Genomic DNA, 23,104 nt, shown 5'->3' with positions numbered 1-23,104 from the left:
CCAATATTACGATAGAGAGCATCCTACCCGACTGATGCAACAGTCCAGAAAGCCCAACAGCGTCTCTACTTCCTGCGGAAGCTAAAGAAATTTGGTATGTCTGCATTAACTCTCACAAACTTCTACAGAAGTTCCATAGAGAGCATCCTATCCGGCTGCAGCACAGCCTGGTATGGCAACTGCTCGGTCCAAGATCGCAAGAAACTGCAGAGTGTGGTGAACTCAGCCCAACGCATCACACAAACTTGCCACCCCCACATTGATTCTGTCTACACCTCCCGCTGCCTCAGGAAGGCAGACAGCATTATCAGAGACCCCTCCCACATTGGCACTGCCTTCTTCCAGACCCTTCCATCAGGCAGAAGGTACAGAAGTCTGAAGACCCGCACATCCAGACAGAGGAACAGCTTCTTCCCCACAGCTACTAGACTCCTCAACGACTCCCCCTCGGACTGATCTGTTCCCTGCAAGAACACTATTCATGATGCCCTATGCTGCTCTTGCTCATGTGTTTGCTTCGTGTGGCCCCTTGTTCCGCACTGTAACCAATCATTGTTTGTCGATGTACCATTTGTCAATGTTCTCTGTTGATTATTCTTTTGGCTACTGTGTACGTACTGTGTACGTTCCCTCGGCCGCAGAAAAATACTTTTCACTGTGCTTCGGTACATGTGACAATAAATCAAATCAAATCAAAATAAATATCAATTTACAAACTTGGTGGCTATAACTTACTGAGCAGTCAAGGGGCCAAAGATTCAGCAAACTTTGTACAAATGATTGGTTAATTCACTTGTGTTGGGATGTGGGGTCTGTGAGTCTGGAATCGACCGCGCACTCGCCGAGTGTGTCGTAACAAAGTATCTGCTCCCCAGGGAACCGTCGTAATATACATAAAAGTCTATTAGCCCAAACTTTTATGATGCTTTATTTGCAACCCTGGTTTCAAAACGCCTGCGGTCTTTTAAACCAGGAACTTAAAAAACAGGACTGCAGCAGCCAAACACACACAATCCCAGGCTTTTAACCCTTACTGCACCAAAACATATGATACAATACATCTGAAATTGCGGCGTTCAAAAGGCATCTTGACAAACACATGGATAGGACGGGTATAGAGGGATACGGCACGAGAAAGTGCTGAGGGTTTTGGCCAAGGTTGGTATCATGACCGGTACAGGCTTGGAGGGCCGAAGGGCCTGTTCCTGGGCTTCTTTGTTCTTTGAATTCAATACAAAATGTGGAATTTCATGATGACCATGAAACCCTTGTCGATTGTCCTAAAAGCCCATCTGGTCGACTAATGTCTTTCAGGGAAGGAAATCGGTCATCCTTATCCGGTCTGGCCTACATGCAACGCCACACCCCAGACCCACACAGTGATGCAGTTGACTCTTAACTGCCCCCTACTTAAATGCCCGAGCAACCCACTCAGTTGAAGGGCAATTCGGGTTGGGCAACCTCTCCACGTCCACTCTATCCAGGCCTCGCAGTATCCTGTAAGTCTCAATAGATACCCCCTCTTCGTTCTGACTGGCCCAGCCAGTGACACCCACATCCAAGAACAAATATTTAAAATATATAGTTGCGCAATTCCTGTTCATTTATTTTGTTTGTGGCTCTTGTTTGATGTATTGGCGATTATGCCCCATATTTAAGCGCGGCCAGCATCAAATCCTCCAGCCTGTCTGTGACTGGTGAAGTTTCCATTAGTTCCAGAAAAGTGGCTGGAAATGAATGTTTCTGAGAATTGTTTGTAAAGCTCAGACATCTGTTCCAGAAGCGCGTCTCTTTCTGAGAATCAAACTCAGTCAGGGAAATTTCTGCAATCTGTTACAGTCCATGAGATATTCTTCTTCTCTGCAATGACAGTCCTTCCGTCTGAATTGATCAAAATCTGACCATCTGTACACTTAACAGATCAGAATGTATCTAAACCTCTTGTACCCAAACGAAGGGCATCTATCTCCGAAAATAGTTCCGCCGGGACCCTGCTTCTGTTGGACAGTGACAGCTCCGCAGTAATACTCTGCTTTTTAACCGGTGTCTATTTATCCACTTCATTCCTCCATTGGTCACAAGGCTCAGCTTCAAACACCGGAGGAGAGTTAAACTTTACATCTGGCTTCAACCATGCTTCCCAAAATAATTTTTCACAATATACATTAATGATCTGGAAGAAGGTACTGAAGGCACTGTTGCTAAGTTTGCAGATGATACAAAGATCTGTAGAGGGACAGGTAGTATTGAGGAAGCGAGGGGGCAGCAGAAGGATTTGGTCAGGCTAGGAGAGTGGGCAATGAAGTGGCAGATGCAATACAATGTACAACTGCTCAGTACATGAGCAGTTTTGGATCCCGTATCTAAGGAAGGATGTGCTGGCCTTGGAATGGGTCCAGAGGAGGTTCACAATAATATCCCTGGAATGAAGAGCTTGTCGTGTGAGGAACGGTTGAGGATTCTGGGTCTGTACTCGTTGGAGTTTAGAAGGATGAGGGGGGGGATCTTATTGAAACTTACAGGATACTGCGAGGCCTGGATAGAGTGGACGTGGAGAGGATGTTTCCACTTGTAGGAAAAACTAGAAGCAGAGGACACCATCTCAGACTAAAGGGACAATCCTTTAAAACAGAAATTAGGAGGAATTTCTTCAGCCAGAGGGTGGTGAATCTGTGGAACTCTTTGCCGCAGAAGGCTGTGGAGGCCAAATCACTGAGTGTCTTTAAGACAGAGATAGATAGGTTCTTGATTAGACCATAAGACCATAAGACATAGGAGCGGAAGTAAGGCCATTCGGCCCATCGAGTCCACTCCACCATTCAATCATGGCTGATTTCAACTCCATTTACCCGCTCTCTCTCCATAGCCCTTAATTCCTCGAGAAATCAAGAATTTATCAACTTCTGTCTTAAAGACACTCAACGTCCCGGCCTCCACCGCCCTCTGTGGCAATGAATTCCACAGACCCACCACTCGATGGCTGAAGAAATTTCTCCTCATCTCTGTTCTAAAATGACTCCCTTTTATTCTAAGGCTGTGCCCCCGGGTCCTAGTCTCCCCTGCTAATGGAAACAACTTCCCTACGTCCACCCTATCTAAGCCATTCATTATCTTGTAAGTTTCTGTTAGATCTCCCCTCAACCTCCTAAACTCCAATGAATATAATCCCAGGATCCTCAGACGTTCATCGTATGTTAGGTCTACCATTCCTGGGATCATCCGTGTGAATCTCCGCTGGACCCGCTCCAGTGCCAGTATGTCCTTCCTGAGGTGTGGGGCCAAAATTGCTCACAGTATTCTAAATGGGGCCTAACTAATGCTTTATAAAGCTTCAGAAGTACATCCCTGCTTTTATATTCCAAGCCTCTTGAGATGAATGACAACATTGCATTTGCTTTCTTAATTACGGACTCAACCTGCAAGTTTACCTTTAGAGAATCCTGGACTCGGACTCCCAAGTCCCTTTGCACTTCAGCATTATGAATTTTGTCACCGTTTAGAAAATAGTCCACGCCTCTATTCTTTTTTCCAAAGTGCAAGACCTCGCACTTGCCCACTTTGAATTTCATCAGCCATTTCTTGGACCACTCTCCTAAACTGTCTAAATCTTTCTGCAGCCTCCCCACCTCCTCCACTAATTAGGGGATCAGGGGTTATGGGGAGAAGGCAGGAGAATGGGGATGAGAAAAATATCAGCCATGATTGAATGGCGGAGCAGACTCGATGGGCCGAGTGGCCTAATTCTGCTCCTATGTCTTATAACTCAAATAACAAACTTCTGTTGGAAAAGTATCACAGTTTCCAATTTTCACCTTTCGGCCAACCATTCTCTGCTGTCAATGTTTATCAGGATGCATGCTGGGAGGTTAAACCAAGACACTTTCCTTGCTGAGTGTATTGACTTTGTTCAGAGGTAACACCCAGTGTCCCAGCTATCCCCTAATTATAGGTCTTCAAATACCCATCACCTGGTTTCCTTAATGTAATTGACATTTAAAAACTGCCTGAGTGTGTGTGCGCATGTACATATCGCAACATTAATACAAAATCACTCGCAGCTGCTTCTGCCTGTGGCCTGCAGCGTATCGTTAAAACCCAAAATCAACTGTTGCATGAAATGTACATCTGCAGGCTGTGATTAGAAGCCATCAAAGAGCTTCATAGCAGTAAATAAGACAATGTGTGGATTCCAATGGGCAGTTTATTTGTATTTTTAAAATTGTACAGCAGCCTGTTTATTCTGCAAACCATCAGAGAAGTCTCCTGGGTAACCAGTAGAGATTGTCTCCTCATCGCTGCAATAAAAGACTCTGATTGGTTTATAAACTCTCCCCACAAAGTCTGAGTTTCTGTGAGTCTGTTTGCATCAGTTATGTTTGCCTGATTGTCTGTGAGAAAGTGTTTGTGTGTGTGTGAGAGTTTGTGTGTGTGAGAGAGTTTGTGTGTGTGAGAGAGTTTGTGTGCGAGCGAGAGTTTGTGTGTGCGAGCGAGAGTTTGTGTGTGCGTGAGAGTGTGTGTGTGTGCGTGAGAGTTTGTGTGTGCGAGAGTTTGTTTGTGTGTGTGCGAGAGAGTTTGTGTGTGTGCGAGAGAGTTTGTGTGCGTGCGAGAGTTTGTTTGTGTGTGTGCGAGAGAGTTTGTGTGTGTGTGAGAGAGTTTGTGCGTGTGCGAGAAAGTTTGTGTGTGTGTGAGAGTTTGTGTGCGCGCGCGTGAGAGAGTTTGTGTGTGTGCGTGAGAGTGTGTGCGAGAGATTTTGTGTGTGTGCGAGAGAGTTTGTGTGTGTGCGAGAGAGTTTGTGTGAGAGTGTGTGTGTGCGCGTGAGTATGTGTATGTGTGCGTGAGAGTATGTGTATGTGTGCGTGAGAGTTTGTGTGTGTGTGCGAGAGAGTTTGTGTGTGCGTGAGAGTTTGTGTGCGAGAGAGTTTGTGTGTGTGCGAGAGAGTTTGTGTGTGTGCGAGAGAGTTTGTGTGAGTGTGTGTGTGCGCGTGAGTATGTGTATGTGTGCGTGAGAGTTTGTGTGTGTGTGCGAGAGAGTTTGTGTGTGCGAGAGAGTTTGTGTGTGCGAGAGAGTTTGTGTGCGAGAGAGTTTGTGTGCGAGAGAGTTTGTGTGTGAGAGAGAGTTTGTGCGTGAGAGAGTTTGTGTGTGTGCATGAGAGAGTTTGTGTGTGTGCATGAGAGAGTTTGTGTGTGTGCGAGAGAGTTTGTGTGAGAGAGTGTGTGCATGAGAGTTTGTGTGTGTGCGAGAGAGTTTGTGTGTGCGAGAGAGTTTGTGTGTGCGAGAGAGTTTGTGTGTGCGAGAGAGTTTGTGTGTGCAAGAGAGTTTGTGTGTGCGAGAGAGTTTGTGTGTGCGAGAGAGTTTGTGTGTGCGAGAGAGTTTGTGTGTGCGAGAGAGTTTGTGTGTGCGAGAGAGTTTGTGTGTGTGCGAGAGAGTTTGTGTGTGTGCGAGAGAGTTTGTGTGTGTGCGAGAGAGTTTGTGTGTGTGCATGAGAGAGTTTGTGTGTGCGAGAGTTTGTGTGAGAGAGTGTGTGTGTGCGTGAGTGTGTGTATGTGTGCGTGAGAGTTTGTGTGTGTGCGAGAGAGTTTGTGTGTGCGAGAGAGTTTGTGAGAGAGAGTTTGTGTGTGCATGAGAGTTTGTGTGTGCATGAGAGTTTGTGTGTGTGCGAGAGAGTTTGTGTGTGTGCGAGAGAGTTTGTGTGTGTGCATGAGAGTTTGTGTGTGTGCGAGAGAGTTTGTGTGAGAGAGTGTGTGTGCGTGTGAGTGTGTGTATGTGTGCGTGAGAGTTTGTGTGTGTGCGAGAGAGTTTGTGTGTGCGAGAGAGTTTGTGAGAGAGAGTTTGTGTGTGCATGAGAGTTTGTGTGTGTGCGTGAGAGTTTGTGTGTGCGAGAGAGTTTGTGTGTGCGAGAGAGTTTGTGTGTGCGAGAGAGTTTGTGTGTGCGAGAGAGTTTGTGTGTGCGAGAGAGTTTGTGTGTGCGAGAGAGTGTGTGTGCGTGAGAGAGTGTGTGTGTGTGCGTGAGAGAGTTTGTGTGTGTGCATGAGAGAGTTTGTGTGTGCGAGAGAGTTTGTGTGTGCGAGAGAGTTTGTGTGTGCGAGAGTTTGTTTGTGTGTGTGCGAGAGAGTTTGTGTGTGTGCGCGAGAGAGTTTGTGTGTGTGCGAGAGAGTTTGTGTGTGCGAGAGAGTTTGTGTGTGTGCGAGAGAGTTTGTGTGCGCGAGAGAGTTTGTGTGTGCGAGAGTTTGTTTGTGTGTGTGCGAGAGAGTTTGTGTGTGTGCGCGAAAGAGTTTGTGTGTGTGCGAGAGAGTTTGTGTGTGCGAGAGAGTTTGTGTGTGTGCGCGAGAGAGTTTGTGTGTGTGCGAGAGAGTTTGTGTGTGTGCGCGAGAGAGTTTGTGTGTGTGCGGGAGAGAGTTTGTGTGTGTGCATGAGAGAGTTTGTGTGTGTGCGCGAGAGAGTTTGTGTGTGTGCGCGAGAGAGTTTGTGTGTGTGCGAGAGAGTTTGTGTGTGCGAGAGAGTTTGTGTGTGTGCGAGAGAGTTTGTGTGTGCGAGAGAGTTTGTGTGTGCGAGAGAGTTTGTGTGTGCGAGAGAGTTTGTGTGTGCGAGAGAGTTTGTGTGTGCGAGAGAGTTTGTGTGTGCGAGAGAGTTTGTGTGTGCGAGAGAGTTTGTGTGTGCGAGAGAGTGTGTGTGTGCGAGAGAGTGTGTGTGCGTGAGAGAGTGTGTGTGTGTGCGTGAGAGAGTTTGTGTGTGTGCATGAGAGAGTTTGTGTGTGCGAGAGAGTTTGTGTGTGCGCGAGAGAGTTTGTGTGTGCGAGAGTTTGTTTGTGTGTGTGCGAGAGAGTTTGTGTGTGTGCGCGAGAGAGTTTGTGTGTGTGCGAGAGAGTTTGTGTGTGCGAGAGAGTTTGTGTGTGTGCGAGAGAGTTTGTGTGCGCGAGAGAGTTTGTGTGTGCGAGAGTTTGTTTGTGTGTGTGCGAGAGAGTTTGTGTGTGTGCGCGAAAGAGTTTGTGTGTGTGCGAGAGAGTTTGTGAGAGAGAGTTTGTGTGTGCATGAGAGTTTGTGTGTGTGCGTGAGAGTTTGTGTGCGAGAGAGTTTGTGTGTGCGAGAGAGTTTGTGTGTGCGAGAGAGTTTGTGTGTGCGAGAGAGTTTGTGTGTGCGAGAGAGTTTGTGTGCGAGAGAGTGTGTGTGCGTGAGAGAGTGTGTGTGTGTGCGTGAGAGAGTTTGTGTGTGTGCATGAGAGAGTTTGTGTGTGCGAGAGAGTTTGTGTGCGCGAGAGAGTTTGTGTGTGCGAGAGTTTGTTTGTGTGTGTGCGAGAGAGTTTGTGTGTGTGCGCGAAAGAGTTTGTGTGTGTGCGAGAGAGTTTGTGTGTGCGAGAGAGTTTGTGTGTGTGCGCGAGAGAGTTTGTGTGTGTGCGAGAGAGTTTGTGTGTGTGCGCGAGAGAGTTTGTGTGTGTGCGTGAGAGAGTTTGTGTGTGTGCATGAGAGAGTTTGTGTGTGTGCGCGAGAGAGTTTGTGTGTGTGCGCGAGAGAGTTTGTGTGTGTGCGAGAGAGTTTGTGTGTGCGAGAGAGTTTGTGTGTGTGCGAGAGAGTTTGTGTGTGCGAGAGAGTTTGTGTGTGCGAGAGAGTTTGTGTGTGCGAGAGTTTGTGTGTGTGCGCGCGTGAGAGAGTTTGTGTGTGTGCGTGAGAGTGTGTGCGCGAGAGATTTTGTGTGTGTGCGAGAGAGCTTGTGTGAGAGAGTGTGTGTGTGCGTGAGAGTGTGTATGTGTGCGTGAGAGTTTGTGTGTGTGCGAGAGAGTTGGTGTGTGCGAGAGAGTTTGTGTGAGAGAGTTTGTGTGTGCATGAGAGTTTGTGTGTGTGCGAGAGAGCTTGTGTGAGAGAGTATGTGTGTGCGTGAGAGTTTGTGTGTGTGCGAGAGTGTTGGTGTGTGCGAGAGAGTTTGTGTGAGAGAGTTTGTGTGTGCATGAGAGTTTGTGTGTGTGCGTGAGAGTTTGTGTGTGCGAGAGAGTTTGTGTGTGCGAGAGAGTTTGTGTGTGCGAGAGAGTTTGTGTGTGCGAGAGAGTTTGTGTGTGCGAGAGAGTTTGTGTGTGCGAGAGAGTTTGTGTGTGCGAGAGAGTTTGTGTGTGCGAGAGAGTTTGTGTGTGCGAGAGAGTTTGTGTGTGCGAGAGAGTTTGTGTGTGCGAGAGAGTTTGTGTGTGCGAGAGAGTTTGTGTGTGCGAGAGAGTTTGTGTGTGCGAGAGTTTGTGTGTGCGAGAGAGTTTGTGTGTGCGAGAGAGTTTGTGTGTGCGAGAGAGTTTGTGTGTGTGCGAGAGAGTTTGTGTGTGCGAGAGAGTTTGTGTGTGCGAGAGAGTTTGTGTGTGCGAGAGAGTTTGTGTGTGCGAGAGAGTTTGTGTGTGCGAGAGAGTTTGTGTGTGCGAGAGAGTTTGTGTGTGCGAGAGAGTTTGTGTGTGCGAGAGAGTTTGTGTGTGCGAGAGAGTTTGTGTGTGCGAGAGAGTTTGTGTGTGCGAGAGAGTTTGTGTGTGAGAGAGAGTTTGTGTGTGAGAGAGTTTGTGTGTGCGAGAGAGTTTGTGTGTGTGAGAGAGTTTGTGTGTGTGAGAGAGTTTGTGTGTGTGCGAGAGAGTTTGAGTGTGCGAGAGAGTTTGTGAGAGAGAGTGTGTGTGTGCGTGAGAGTGTGTATGTGTGCGTGAGAGTTTGTGTGTGCACGAGAGAGTTTGTATGTGTGCATGAGAGAGTTTGTGTGTGTGCATGAGAGAGTTTGTGTGTGTGCGAGAGAGTTTGTGTGTGTGAGAGAGTTTGTGTGTGTGCGAGAGTTTGTGTGTTTGAGAGAGTTTGTGTGTGCGTGAGAGAGTTTGTATGTGTGCATGAGAGAGTTTGTGTGTGTGCATGAGAGAGTTTGTGTGTGTGCGAGAGAGTTTGTGTGTGTGAGAGTTTGTGCGTGCAAGAGAGTTTGTGCATGCAAGAGAGTTTGTGTGTGCGTGAGTTTGTGCATGCAAGAGAGTTTGTGTGTGCGTGAGTTTGTGCGTGCAAGAGAGTTTGTGTGTGTGTGCGAGAGAGTTTGTGCTTTGTGTGAGTTTGTGTGTGAGAGAGTTTGCCTGAGTGTGTGTGTGTGTGAGAAACAGTGTGTGGGGGTGTGTGTGTGAGAAGTTTGTGAACACACGTGTGTGGTTTTATGTCTGTTTGTGAGAGAATGTGTGTGTGCGCATGTGTATGTGTGAGTTTGTTGTGCATATGAGGGTGCGTCTCCTCACCTTTGAATCCTCTACCATCCGACTTTTGTCTCTCTCTCTCTCTCTCTCCCTGCCACCCCACCATCCCTCCTCCACATGGTTCTCACCTCTTTGTACATCTTGCCACTGATACTCGCCAGTTTGGCTGTTGCAGGTGGTCGCATGGTCTCCATGGCCAGTTTCGAGAGCTGAGCTTTCTCTTTCCTGCGGAGAGCGATGTAGATCTGATACAGGAGGCGTGTAGCAACACCGGGTTCCTGCTGTACCAGTGCCTGCACCACATTGTCGCTGATCATCACCCCCAAGAGCTGCAGAGTCGGCAACAGACGCTGGAAATTGTTGAGCTGAGAAATGGCATTCCTGGTGAGTACAAAAAAAAAATCAGAGGACTAAGAGCGAGAAACTCCCATCACAGGGGACAGAATAATACTGTTCAATTCACTCTGTTCATTGGCTGGTGTTGCACTGTACACTGGATGAGATTATCCAGCAGGGATTGCACCATACACTGACTACGATTAAAGTTCACACCCTGCAATCTACTGTAGACTGCTTTGGTTTACAATGTGAAATTACACATAAACTGTTGGGTTTACAACAAACACTGGCTGGTATTACCCAGAACACTTGCTAGCATTACCCACTGCACTGGCTGGGATTACACTGAACACTGGCTGGGATTACACTGTACACTGGCTCGGATACCCAGTATGCTGGTTTGGGTAACTCTGTACACTGGCTGGATTTACACTGTACACTGGCTCGGAAACCCATAGATCATAGAATTTACAGTGCAGAAGGAGGCCATTCGGCCCGTCGAGTCTGCACAGGCTCTTGGAAAGAGCACCCTAGCAAGGTCAACACCTCCACCCTATCCCCATAACCCAGTAACCCCGCCCAACACTAAGAGCAATTTTGGACACTAAGGGCAATTGATCATGGCCAATCCACCTAACCTGCACATCTTTGGGCTGTGGGAGGAAACCGGAGCACCCGGAGGAAACCCACGCACACACGGGGAGGATGTGCAGACTCCACACAGACAGTGACCCAAGCCGGAATCGAACCTGGGACCCTGGAGCTGTGAAGCAATTTTGCTATCCACAATGCTACCGTGCTGCCCTCAGTATGCTGGTTGGGGTTACTCTGTACACTGGCTCGGATACCCAGTATGCTGGTTGGGGTTACTCTGTACACTGCTGGATTTACACTGTACACTGGCTCGGATACCCATAGATCATAGATCATAGAATTTACAGTTGAGAAGGAGGCCAAGTGGCCCGTCGAGTCTGCACCGGCTCTTGGAAAAAGCACCCTACCCAAGGTCAACACCTCCACCCTATCCCCATAACCCAGTAACCCCACCCAACACTCAGGGCAATTTTGGACACTAAGGGCAAGTTATCATGGCCAATCCACCTAACCTGCACGTCTTTGGACTGTGGAGGAAACCGGAGCACCCGGAGGAAACCCACGCAGACACGAGGAGGATGTGTAGACTCCGCACAGACAGTAACCCAAGCCGGAATCGAACCTGGGACCCTGGAGCTGTGAAGCAATTGTGCTAACCACTGTGCTACCGTGCTGCCCTCATAACCTCATAACCTTGTACACCTCAATCAAGTCACCTCTCTTCCTTTTTCGCTCCAGTGAGAAAAGCCCTAGCTCCCTCAACCTTTCTTCATAAGACATGCCCTCCAGTCCAGGCAGCATCCTGGTAAATCTCCTCTGTACCCTCTCCAAAGCATCCACATCCTTCCTATAATGAGGTGACCAGAACTGGACACAATATTCCAAGTGTGATCTAACCAGGGTTTTATAAAGCTGCAGCAAAACCTCACGGCTCTTAAACTCAATCCCCCTGTTAATGAAAGCCAACACACCATACGCCTTCTTAACAACCCTATCAACCTGGGTGGCAACTTTGAGGGATCTCTGTACGTGAACCCCAGATCCCTCTGTTCCTCCACACTTCCAAGAATCCTGTTTTTAACCCTGTATTCAGCATTCAAATTCGACCTTCCAAAATTAATCAAAGAACAAAACAAGAACAAAGAAATGTACAGCACAGGAACAGGCCCTTCGGCCCTCCAAGCCCATGCCGACCATGCTGCCCGACTAAACTACAATCTTCTACACTTCCTGAGTCCGTATCCTTCTATTCCCATCCTATTCATGTATTTGTCAAGATGCCCCTTAAATGTCACCATCGTCCCTGCTTCCACCACCTCCTCCGACAGCGAGTTCCAGGCACCCACTACCCTCTGTGCAAAAAACTTGCCTCGTACATCTACTCTAAACTTTGCCCCTCTCACCTTAAACCTATGCCCCCTAGTAATTGACCCCTCTACCCCGGGGAAAAGCCTCTGACTATCCACTCTGTCTATGCCCCTCATAATTTTGTAGACCTCTATCAGGTCGCCCCTCAACCTCCTTCGTTCCAGTGAGAACAAACCGAGTTTATTCAACCGCTCCTCATAGCTAATGCCCTCCATACCAGGCAACATTCTGGTAAATCTCTTCTGCACCCTCTCTAAAGCCTCCACATCCTTCTGGTAGTGTGGCGACCAGAATTGAACACTATACTCCAAGTGTGGCCTAACTAAGGTTCTATACAGCTGCAACATGACTTGCCAATTCTTATACTCAATGCCCTGGCCAATGAAGGCAAGCATGCCGTATGCCTTCTTGACTACCTTCTCCACCTGTGTTGCCCCCTTTCAATGACCTGTGGACCTGTACTCCTAGATCTCTTTGACTTTCAATACTCTTGAGGGTTCTACCATTCACTGTATATTCCCTACCTGCATTAGACCTTCCAAAATGCATTACCTCACATTTGTCCGGATTAAACTCCATCTGCCATCTCTTCGCCCAAGTCTCCAAACAATCTAAATCATAGATCATAGAATTTACAGTGCAGAAGGAGGCCATTCGGCCCATCGAGTCTGCACCGGCTCTTGGAAAGAGCATCCTACCAAGGTCAACAGTGACCCAAGCCGGAATTGAACCTGGGACCCTGGAGCTGTGAAGCAATTGTGCTAACCACCGTGCTACCGTGCTGCCCCGCTGTATCCTCAGACAGTCCTCATCGCTATCCGCAATTCCACCAACCGTTGTGTCGTCTGCAAACTTACTAATCAGACCAGTTACATTTTCCTCCAAATCATTTATATATACTACAAACTGCAAAGGTACCAGCACTGATCCCGGTGGAACACCACTGGTCACAGCCGTCCAATTAGAAAAACATCCTTCCATTGCTACTCTCTGCCTTCTATGACCTAGCCAGTTCTGTATCCACCTTGCCAGCTCACCCCTGATCCCGTGTGACTTCACCTTTTGTACTAGTCTACCATGAGGGACCTTGTCAAAGGCCTTACTAAAGTCCATATAGACAACATCCACTGCCCTACCTGCATCAATCATCTTTGTGACCTCCTCGAAAAACTCTATCAAGTTAGTGAGACATGACCTCCCCTTCACAAAACCACGCTGCCTCGCACTAATACGTCCATTTGCTTCCAAATGGGAGTAGATCCTGTCTCGAAGAATTCTCTCCAGTAATTTCCCTACCACTGAAGTAAGGCTCACCGGCCTGTAGTTCCTTGGATTATCCTTGCTACCCTTCTTAAACAGAGGAACAACATTGGCTATTCTCCAGTCCTCCGGGACATCCCCTGAAGACAGTGAGGATCCAATGATTTCTGTCAAGGCCTCAGCAATTTCCTCTCCAGCCTCCTTCAGTATTCTGGGGTAGATCCCATCAGGCCCTGGGGACTTATCTACCTTAATATTTTTTAAGACCCCAACACCTCGTCTTTTTGGATCTCAATGTGACCCAGGCTATCTACACACCCTTCTCCAGACTCAACATCTACCAATTTCTTCTCTTTGGTGAATACTTATGCAAAGTATTCATTTAGTACCTCGCCCATTTCCTCTGGCTCCACACATAGATTCCCTTGCCTATCCTTCAGTGGGCCAACCCTTTCCCTGGCTACCCTCTTGCTTTTTATGTACGTGTAAAAAGCCTTGGGATTTTCCTTAACCCTATTTACCAATGACTTTTCGTGACCCCTTCTAGCCCTCCTGACTCCTTGCTTGAGTTCCTTCCTGCTTTCCTTATATTCCACACAGGCTTCGCCTGTTCCCAGCCTTTTAGCCCTGACAAATGCCTCCTTTTTCTTTTTGACGAGGCCTACAATATCTCTCGTTATCTAAGGTTTCCGAAAATTGACGTATTTATCCTTCTTCCTCACAGGAACATGCCGGTCCTGAATTCCTTTCAACTGTCACTTGAAAGCCTCCCACATGTCAGATGTTGATTTGCCCTCAAACATCCACCCCCAATCTATGTTCTTCAGTTCCCGCCTAATATTGTTATAATTAGTCTTCCCCCAATTTAACACATTCATCCTAGGACCACTCTTATCCTTGTCCACCAGCACTTTAAAACTTACTGAATTGTGGTCACTGTTCCCGAAATGCTCCCCTACTGAAACTTCTACCACCTGGACAGGCTCATTCCCCAATACCAGGTCCAGTACCGCCCCTTCCCTAGTTGGACTGTCTACATATTGTTTTAAGAAGCCCTCCTGGATGCTCCTTACAAACTCCGCCCCGTCTAAGCCCCTGGCACTAAGTGAGTCCCAGTCAATATTGGGGACGTTGAAATCTCCCATCACCACAACCCTGTTGTTTTTACTCTTTTCCAAAATCTGTCTACCTATCTGCTCCTCTATCTCCCGCTTGCTGTTGGGAGGCCTGTAGTAAACCCCCAACATTGTGACTGCACCCTTCTTATTCCTGATCTCTACCCATATAGCCTCACTGCCCTCTGAGGTGTCCTCCCGTAGTACAGCTGTGATATTCTCCTGAACCAGTAGCGCAACTCCGCTACCCCTTTTACATCCCCCTCTATCCCGCCTGAAACATCTAAATCCTGGAACGTTTAGCTGCCAATCCTGCCCTTCCCTCAACCAGGTCTCTGTAATGGCAACAACATCATAGTTCCAAGTACTAATCCAAGCTCTAAGTTCATCTGCCTTACCCGTAATACTTCTTGCATTAAAACATATGCACTTCAGGCCACCAGACCCGCTGTGTTCAGCAACTTCTCCCTGTCTGCTCTGCCTCAGAGCCACACTGTCCCTATTCCCTAGTTCTCCCTCAATGCTCTCACCTTCTGACCTATTGCTCCCGAGCCCACCCCCCTGCCATACTCGTTTAAACCCTCCCGTGTGACACTAGCAAACCTCGCGGCCAGGATATTTATGCCTCTCCGGTTTAGATGCAACCCGTCCTTCTTATATAGGTCACACCTGCCCCGGAAGAGCTCCCAGTGGTCCAGATAACGGAAACCCTCCCTCCTACACCAGCTCACTTCACATTTATTACGGTTGAACTTCATCTGCCATTTCTCAGCCCAGCTCTGCATCCTGTCAATGTCCTGTTGTGACCTGCAACAACCCTCAACACTATCTACAACTCCACCAACCTTCGTATTATCAGCAAACTTACTAACCCACCCTTCCACTTCCTCTTACAAGTCATTTCTAAAAACCACAAAGAGCAGAGGTCCCAGAACAAATCCCTGCGGGACACCACTGGTCACCGACCTCCAGGCGGAATACTTTCATCCACTACCACTCGCTGTCTTCTTTCGGCCAGCCAATTCTGTATCCAGACAACCAAATTTCCCTGTATCCCATGTCCCCTAACTTTCTGAATGGGCCTACCATGGGGAACCTTATCAAATGCCTTACTGAAATCCATATACACCACATCCACTGCCCGACTGTAATAATCCACAGGAGGCAGGGGTTCCGTCACCACACCAGTGTTTATTTGCAATAACTATATACAAGAGCAGCTCCAAACAGAGCTGCTAGCATTCCAGTCAACTTAAGACTGCCTCACAAAGCCTACACAGGTGCTTATATGGGCCGCCTCAATGAGCTATCATTCAGGGAGCTCACACTCCAATTGGCCAACCAATAATGCCAATTGGAGGTCATTACACCCCTCCCCCCCCCCCCGAGGTCCGAGGAATTCCTGCCAGCTGGCATTCCTCTGAGCTTCTTCCTGCTCCTCCTGTCTGGCTCGGTCACCTCTGTGTCGTCCGCCGGGTCGTTCTCCGACGTGGGTGGGGTGTACCTTATAGGTGCCCGTCTTTTCCTTGACGACCTCCTTGGAAGATGTTCTTCCTCCTCCTCGGGGAGAGGTGTCGCGGCGGCCTCGTCGAACGTGCCCATCTCCGACTCTGACGCCTGGATGACGGGGTCTGGAGAAATTGCTCGGGGCTGGGGTGTAGGTATCTTTCCCGTCTGAGCTATCCCAGCTTGAGGCGGTCCTGCTTCGACTGCCTCCAGGTGTGGTTCCGCTGCCCTTATTTGGTCTAGGTGTTTCTTCAGCACCTTACCTCCTATCGAAACTTCATATGACAAGGGCCCTGTTTGGGACTCTACCGTGCCTTTGACCCACGTTGGTCCATTCCCATAATTCTTGACCCAAACCGGTGCCCCCACCTGGAAATGTCTCTGCTGCCGACTATTATCATGCCCCCTGCGTTGGACCTCCTGTTGTTTCTCCACTTTCCCCGTTAAATTTGGGAAAAGGAGGCTCAGCCTCGTTCGCAGCCACCTTCCCATTAAGAGTTCAGCTGGCGGTATACCCGTTGTGGAATGCGGTGTGGTCCAGGAATCAAACAGCCAGCGGGAGAGCTTTGTGTCCATTGACGCTGCTGGCTGCTTCTTGAGTCCCGCTTTTAGTGTCTGGACCGCTCTCTCTGCCAGGCCGTTGGACGCTGGATGGTAAGGGGCCGTTTTGATGTGGCGGATTCCGTTTCCCTTTAGGAATTTTCCAAATTCCCCACTTGTGAATGCCGTTCCGTTGATGACACCAATACCTCCGGAAGTCCATGTGTTGCAAACGAGGCCCTGAGCTTTTCAATTGTCGATGCTGTGCTTGACGCGTTACCCAGTGGGCGTCCAACCATTTGGAGTGGGCGTCCACTATCACCAAAAACATTGAGCCCATGAAAGGGCCGGCGTGGTCAATATGCAGGCAGGTCCACGGTCTGCCTGGCCATTCCCACGGGTGCAATGGCGCAGCTGGTGGCACTCTTTGCCCCTGTTGGCACTCCTGGCACTGACGTACCAAGGCTGCTATGTCTGTGTCCAATCCTGGCCACCAAACGTAGCTTCGAGCGAGCATCTTTATTTTAGACAGCCCTGGGTGTCCGTGATGTAACTCGGTTAAAATTGCCTGACGGCCCTGAGCTGGGTTACCGGGTTCCCCATAATAGGATACCGTCTTCTCCGGTTATTTGGTCCCTTCTGCTGCAGTATGGGTGCATCTGGGGCTCCACTGGTCTCTCCAGTTCCCCTGTTAGCAGTAAATGCTTCACCTTGGCTAAAACTGGGTCTTTTTGCGTCCACAACCGAATGTGTTGTGCGTCCACTGGTAGGGTGTCCAAAAATTTAGAGTCATTACTGTCTCCTCTACTCTCGGTATTAGCGGCGGGGTGGCTGGGAGGGGAAGTCTGCTCAAAGCATCTGCATTTGCTACTCGCGTTCCCGGTCTGTGCTCCAGAACGTATCTATACGCCGCCAGTAGCAACGCCCAGATTTGGATTCTAGCTGATGCAATCGGGGGTATTGACTTGTCTTCTTTTAATAACCCGAATAACGGCTTATGGTTCGTCACTATGGTGAATTTCTACCCGTACAGATACTGGTGACATTTTTTCACTGCAAATATCACCGCCAGTCCTTCCTTCTCGATTTGGGCGTACTTTCTCTCAGCCATCGCCAAGGTCCTCGAAGCATAGGCTATTGGCCGTTCGTCCCCATTCCTTCCTCTATGGGCTAAGACGGCTCCTACCCCGTAAGGTGATGCGTCACACGTGACCACCAACTCCTTCCTTGGGTCATAATGCTCTAGGACATTTTCGGATGACAGCTGTTCCTTAATGTCCCTAAATACTCGGTTTTGGCGGGCGGACCATTTCCATTCTTGTCCCTTTTTTAGTAGCTGGTGGAGGCGTTCTAGGATGGACGCCCTATTTTCAACAAATTTGCCATAATATGTTACCAATCCTAGAAATGATCGTAGCTCCTGAACCGTGGTGGGAGCTGGGGCTTCTTTTATTGCCCTTACTCGGTCTTACAATGGGTGTAATCCCATCCTTGTCGCCACTGTAATAATCCACAGGAGGTAGGGGTTCTGTCACCACACCAGTATTTATTTGCAATAACTTATATACAAGAGCAGCTCCAAACAGTGCTGCTAGCATTCCAGTCAACTTAAGACTGCCTCACAAAGCCTACACAGGTGCTTATATGTGCCCCCTCAATGAGCTATCATTGAGGGAGCTCATACTCCAATTGGCCAACCAATCAAGCCAATTGGAGGTCATTACACCGACCTTCATCAATGTGTCTCGTCACATCCTCAAAGAATTCAATGAGGCTTGTGAGGCATGACCTGCCCCTCACAAAGCCATGCTGACAATCTTTAATCAAACTATGTTTTTCTAAATAATCATAAATCCTATCTCTCAGAATCCTTTCCAGTATCTTGCTCCCCACAGACGTAAGACTGATGGGTCTGTAATTCCCAGGGATTTCCCTATTCCCTTTCTTGAACAGGGGAACAGAACAACATCCGCCTCCCTCCAATCATCTGGTTCTACTCCAATGGAGAGTGAGGACGCAAAGATCATCGCCAACGGCACAGCAATTTCCACCCTCGCTTCCCGTAGTAACCTTGGGTCTATCCCGTCGGGCCCAGGGGACTTATCTATCCTGATGCTTTTCAAAATTTCCAGCACATCCTCCTTCTTAATATCAATCTGATCGAGTCTATTAACCTGGTTCACACTGTTCCCATGAGCAACAAGGTCCCTCTCTCGAGTGAATACTGAAGCAAAATATTCATTTAGGGCCTCCCCCATCTCCTCAGACTCTAGGCACAAATTCCCTCCACTATCCCTGATCGGCCCTACTCTCACTCTGATCATCCTCTTATTTCTCACATAAGTGTAGAATGCCTTGAGGTTTTCCCTAATCCTTCCCGCCAGGGCTTTTTCATGCCCCCTTCTAGCTCTCCTCAGTCCATTTTTGAGTTCCTTCCTGGCTACCTTGTAACCCTCTAGAGCCGTACCAGATCCTTGCTTCCTCAACCTTACATAAGCTTCCTTCTTCCTCTTGACTAGAAGCTCCACTTCTCTTGTCATCCAAGGCTCCTTCACCTGACCATTCCTTCCTCGTCTCAGTGGGACAAAACTATCCAGCACTCGCAGCAAGTGCTCCTTAAACAACCCCCACATTACTGTTGTGCATTTCCCCAAGAACAATTGTTCCCACTTTATGCTCCTCAGCTCCTGTCTAATAGCAGTATAATTTCCCTTTCCCCAATTAAATACCTTCCCATACTGTGTGTTCCTATCCCTCTCCATGACTATGGTAAAGGTCAAGGAGTTGTGGTCACTGTCACCGAAATGCTCTCCCACCGAGACATCTGACCTGGTCCGTTGCCGAGCACCAAGTCCAATACGGCCTCCCCCCTAGTCGGCCTATCTACATATCGAGTCAGGAATCTTTCCTGTACACACCTGACAAAATCTGCTCCATCCAAACCATTTTCACTAAGGAGGTTCCAGTCAATATTAGGGAAGTTGAAGTCACCCATGACAACAACTCTGTTACTTCTGCACCTTTCCAAGATCTGCCGCCCAATCTGTTCCTCTATCTCTCTGCTGCTATTGGGGGGTCTGTAGAAAACTCCCAATAAAGTGACTGCTCCTTTCTTGTTTCTGACTTCCACCTATACTGACTCAGTCGACAAACCCTCCTCGACTAACTCCTTTTCTGCAGCTGTGGTGCACTCCCTAATTAACAGTGCCACTCCCCCTCCTCTTTTACCTCCCTCCCTATTCTTCTGAAAACATCTAAACCCTGGAACATCTAACAACCATTCCTGCCCCTGTGAAATCCATGTCTCCGTAATGGCCACAACATCGTAGTTCCAAGTACTAATCCATGCTCTAAGTTCATCTCCCTTATTCCTGACACTCCTTGCATTGAAACAGACACACTTTATCCCATTCCACGGAGTGCAACTTTGCCCTATCAACTGTCTATCCTTCCTCACAGACTTGCTGCATACTATTTCTGCCTGTTCGACAGCTACCCTATCCTCTGATCCATAGCTCTGGTTCCCGTTCCCCTGCCAAACCAGTTTAAACCTTCCCGTCCCCCTGCCAAACTAGTTTAAAACCTCCCGAAGTGCTCCAGCAAACCTCCCACCCAGGATATTGGTGCCCCTCCAGTTTAGGTGCAATCCATCCTTCATCTCCAGGTCCCACCTTTCCCAGAAGATATCCCAATGATCCACATATCTGAAGCCCTCCCTCCTGCATCAGCCCTGTAGCCACGTGTTCAGCTGCACTCGCTCTCTGTTTCTTGCCTCACTTGCACGTGGCACCGGTAGCTATCCCGAGATCACTACTCTGCTTGTCCTGCTCTTTAGCTTCCAACCTAACTCCCTAAAATCATTTTTGAGATCCTCATCCCTTTTCTTCGCTGTGACATTGTGCACCACGACTTCGGGTTGCTCCCCCTCCCCCTTCAGAATCCTGCAGACTCGATCCGAGACATTTTGATTGGATCCTGTCCCTGTGGAATGATTATTAGAGTTCAGAGGAGCTCAGTTTTGAGTCCTGGAAGCACAGGGAGAAGGTTCCTATGACTCTCTCTCCTCTGTGTTTTACCCAGAAAGGCTGTATTTCTGGAGCTGCAGACAACCTGAATGAATTAATCTCCAGGAAAATTTTGAAGAGGAGCAAGGTAAAAAAAAACACATCTGAAACCGAGGCTTTTTCCTTTCTTCCCCTCTGAACGTGTGTGTCAGTGTGTCTGTGTGTGTGTGTGTCTGTGTGTGTGTGTGTCAGTGTGTCTGTGTATGTGTGTGTGTGTGTGTGTGTGTGTGTGTCAGTGTGTCTGTGTGTGTGTGTGTGTCAGTGTGTCAGTGTGTCTGTGTGTGTGTGTGTGTCAGTGTGTCTGTGTGCGTGTGTGTCAGTGTGTCTGTGTGCGTGTGTGTCAGTGTGTCTGTGTGCGTGTCAGTGTGTCTGTGTGTGTGTGTGTGTGTGTGTCTGTGTGTGTGTGTGTCTGTGTGTGTGTGTGTGTCTGTGTGTGTGTGTGTGTGTGTCTGTGTGTGTGTGTGTGTGACTATATGTGAGTGTGTCTGTCTGTCTGTGTGAGTGTGTGTGTCAGTGTGTGTGTGTGTGTGTCTGTCTGTCTGTCTGTGTGTGTGTGTCTGTCAGTGAGTGTGTCTGCCTTTTTCCTCGGATGGTGATGTCCAGCACGAGGGGACATAACTTTAAATTGAGGGGAGATAGATATAGGACAGACGTCAGAGGTAGGTTCTTTACTCAGAGAGTAGTGAGGGCGTGGAATGCCCTGCCTGCAACAGTAGTGGACTCGCCAACACTAAGGACATTCAAATGGTCATTGGATAGACATATGAATTAAAGGTGCTATATTTAAATGCGCGCAGTGTACGGAACAAGGTAGATGAGCTTGTGGCCCAGATTGTGACTGGCAGGTATGATGTGGTAGGCATCACAGAGACATGGTTGCAGGGGGTTCAGGACTGGCATTTAAACATCCAGGGATTCACAACCTATCGAAAAGACAGAGAGAGGGGGCGGGGTTGCCTTGTTAATTAGGAATGAAATTAAATCAATAGCACTAAACGACATAGGGTCAGATGATGTGGAGTCTGTGTGGGTAGAGTTGAGGAACCACAAAGGCAAAAAAACCATAATGGGAGTTATGTACAGGCCTCCTAACAGTGGTCAGGACCGGGGGCACAAAATGCACCACGAAATAGAAAGTACATGTCAGAAAGGCAAGGTCACAGTGATCATGGGGGACTTCAATATGCAGGTGGACTGGGTAAATAATGCTGCCAGTGGACCCAAGGAAAGGGAATTCATTGAATGTTTACACGAGGGCTTTTTGGAACAGCTTGTGATGGAGCCCACGAGGGAACAGGCCATTCTGAACTTAGTGTTATGTAATGAGCCAGACTTGATTAAAGATCTTAAAGTAAGGGAGCACTTAGGAGGCAGTGATCATAATATGGTAGAATTCAATCTCCAATTTGAAAGAAAGAAGGTAGAATCAGATGTAAAGGTGTTACAGTTAAATAAAGGTAACTACAGGGGCATGAGGGAGGAACTGACGAAAATCGACTGGGAGCAGAGCCTAGTGGGAAAGACAGCAGAACAGCAATGGCAGGAGTTTCTGGGAGTAATTGAGGACACAGTACAGAGGTTCATCCCAAAGAAAAGAAAGGTTATCAGAGGGGGGATTAGGCAGCCATGGCTGACAAAGGAAGTTAGGGAATGCATCAAAGCAAAAGAGTAATGTGGCAAAGAGTAGTGGGAAGTCAGAAGATTGGGAAGGCTACAAAAACAAACAGAGGATAACAAAGAGAGAAATAAGGAAAGAGAGGATCAAATATGAAGGTAGGCTAGCCAGTAACATTAGGAATGATAGTAAAAGTTTCTTTAAATACATTAAAAAACAAACGGGAGGCAAAAGTTGACATTGGGCCGCTCCAAAATGACGCTGGCAATTTTGTGATGGGAGACAAGGAAATAGCTGAGGAACTGAATAAGTACTTTGCGTCAGTCTTCACAGTAGAAGACATGAGTAATATCCCACCAATTCCGGAGAGTCAGGGGGCAGAGTTGAATATGGTAGCCATCACAAAGGAGAAAGTGCTAGAGAAACTAAGAGGTCTAAAAATTGATAAATCTCTGGGCCCAGATGGACTACATCCTAGAGTTCTAAAGGAGATAGCTGAAGAAATACTGGAGGCGTTAGTTATGATCTTTCAAAAGTCACTGGAGTCCGGGAAAGTCCCAGAGGATTGGAAAATCGCTGTTGTAACCCCCCTGTTCAAGAAGGGAACAAGGAAAAAGATGGAAAATTATAGGCCAATTAGCCTAACCTCGGTTGTTGGCAAGATTCTAGAATCCATTGTTAAGGATGAGATTTCTAAATTCTTTGAAGTGCAGGGTCAGATTAGGACAAGTCAGCATGGATTTAGTAAGGGGAGGTCGTGCCTGACAAACCTGTTAGAGTTCTTTGAAGAGATAACAAATAGGTTAGACCAAGGAGAGCCAATGGATGTTATCTATCTTGACTTCCAAAAGGCCTTTGATAAGGTGCCTCACGGGAGACTGCTGAGTAAAATAAGTATTCGAGGCAAGGTACTAACATGGATTGACGATTGGCTGTCAGGCAGAAGGCAGAGAGTTGGGATAAAAGGTTCTTTTTCGGAATGGAAACCGGTGACGAGTGGTGTCCCACAGGGTTCAGTGTTGGGGCCACAGCTGTTCTCTTTATATATTAACGATCTAGACGACGGGACTGGGGGCATTCTGGCTCAGTTTGCCGATGATACAAAGATAGGTGGAGGGGCAGGTAGTATGGAGGAGGTGGGGAGGCTGCAGAAAGATTTAGACAGCTTAGGAGAGTGGTCCAAGAAATGGCTGATGAAATTCAACGTGGGCAAGTGCGAGGTCTTGCACTTTGGAAAAAAGAATAGAGGCATGGACTATTTTCTAAACGGTGACAAAATTCATAATGCTGAAGTGCAAAGGGACTTGGGAGTCCTAGTCCAGGGTTCTCTAAAGGTAAACTTGCAGGTTGAGTCCGTAATTAAGAAAGCAAATGCAATGTTGTCATTCATTTCAAGAGGCTTGGAATATAAAAGCAGGGATGTACTTCTGAAGCTTTATAAAGCATTAGTTAGGCCCCATTTAGAATACTGTGAGCAATTTTGGGCCCCACACCTCAGGAAGGACATACTGGCACTGGAGCG

The 23,104-nt window shown here is 48.0% G+C and overlaps 1 protein-coding gene across 3 annotated transcripts in view; it reads right to left on the bottom strand.

Moving 5' to 3' along the window:
• spef2 (sperm flagellar 2) overlaps positions 1-23,104 on the bottom strand; it is a 941,194-nt gene that overhangs the window by 889,913 nt on the left and 28,177 nt on the right. For all 3 annotated transcript variants that reach the window (XM_072515585.1, XM_072515587.1, XM_072515586.1), the window contains exon 3: positions 9,310-9,562. In XM_072515585.1, the coding sequence (XP_072371686.1) occupies positions 9,310-9,562 (253 nt within the window). The remainder of the gene's footprint in view (positions 1-9,309; positions 9,563-23,104) is intronic.

This window comes from Scyliorhinus torazame, chromosome 9, assembly GCF_047496885.1.
Source record: "Scyliorhinus torazame isolate Kashiwa2021f chromosome 9, sScyTor2.1, whole genome shotgun sequence".
Lineage (NCBI taxonomy): Eukaryota > Metazoa > Chordata > Chondrichthyes > Carcharhiniformes > Scyliorhinidae > Scyliorhinus > Scyliorhinus torazame.
The sequence above is the reverse complement of the archived record's forward strand: the minus strand, read 5'-3'. Positions and strand labels throughout refer to the sequence as shown.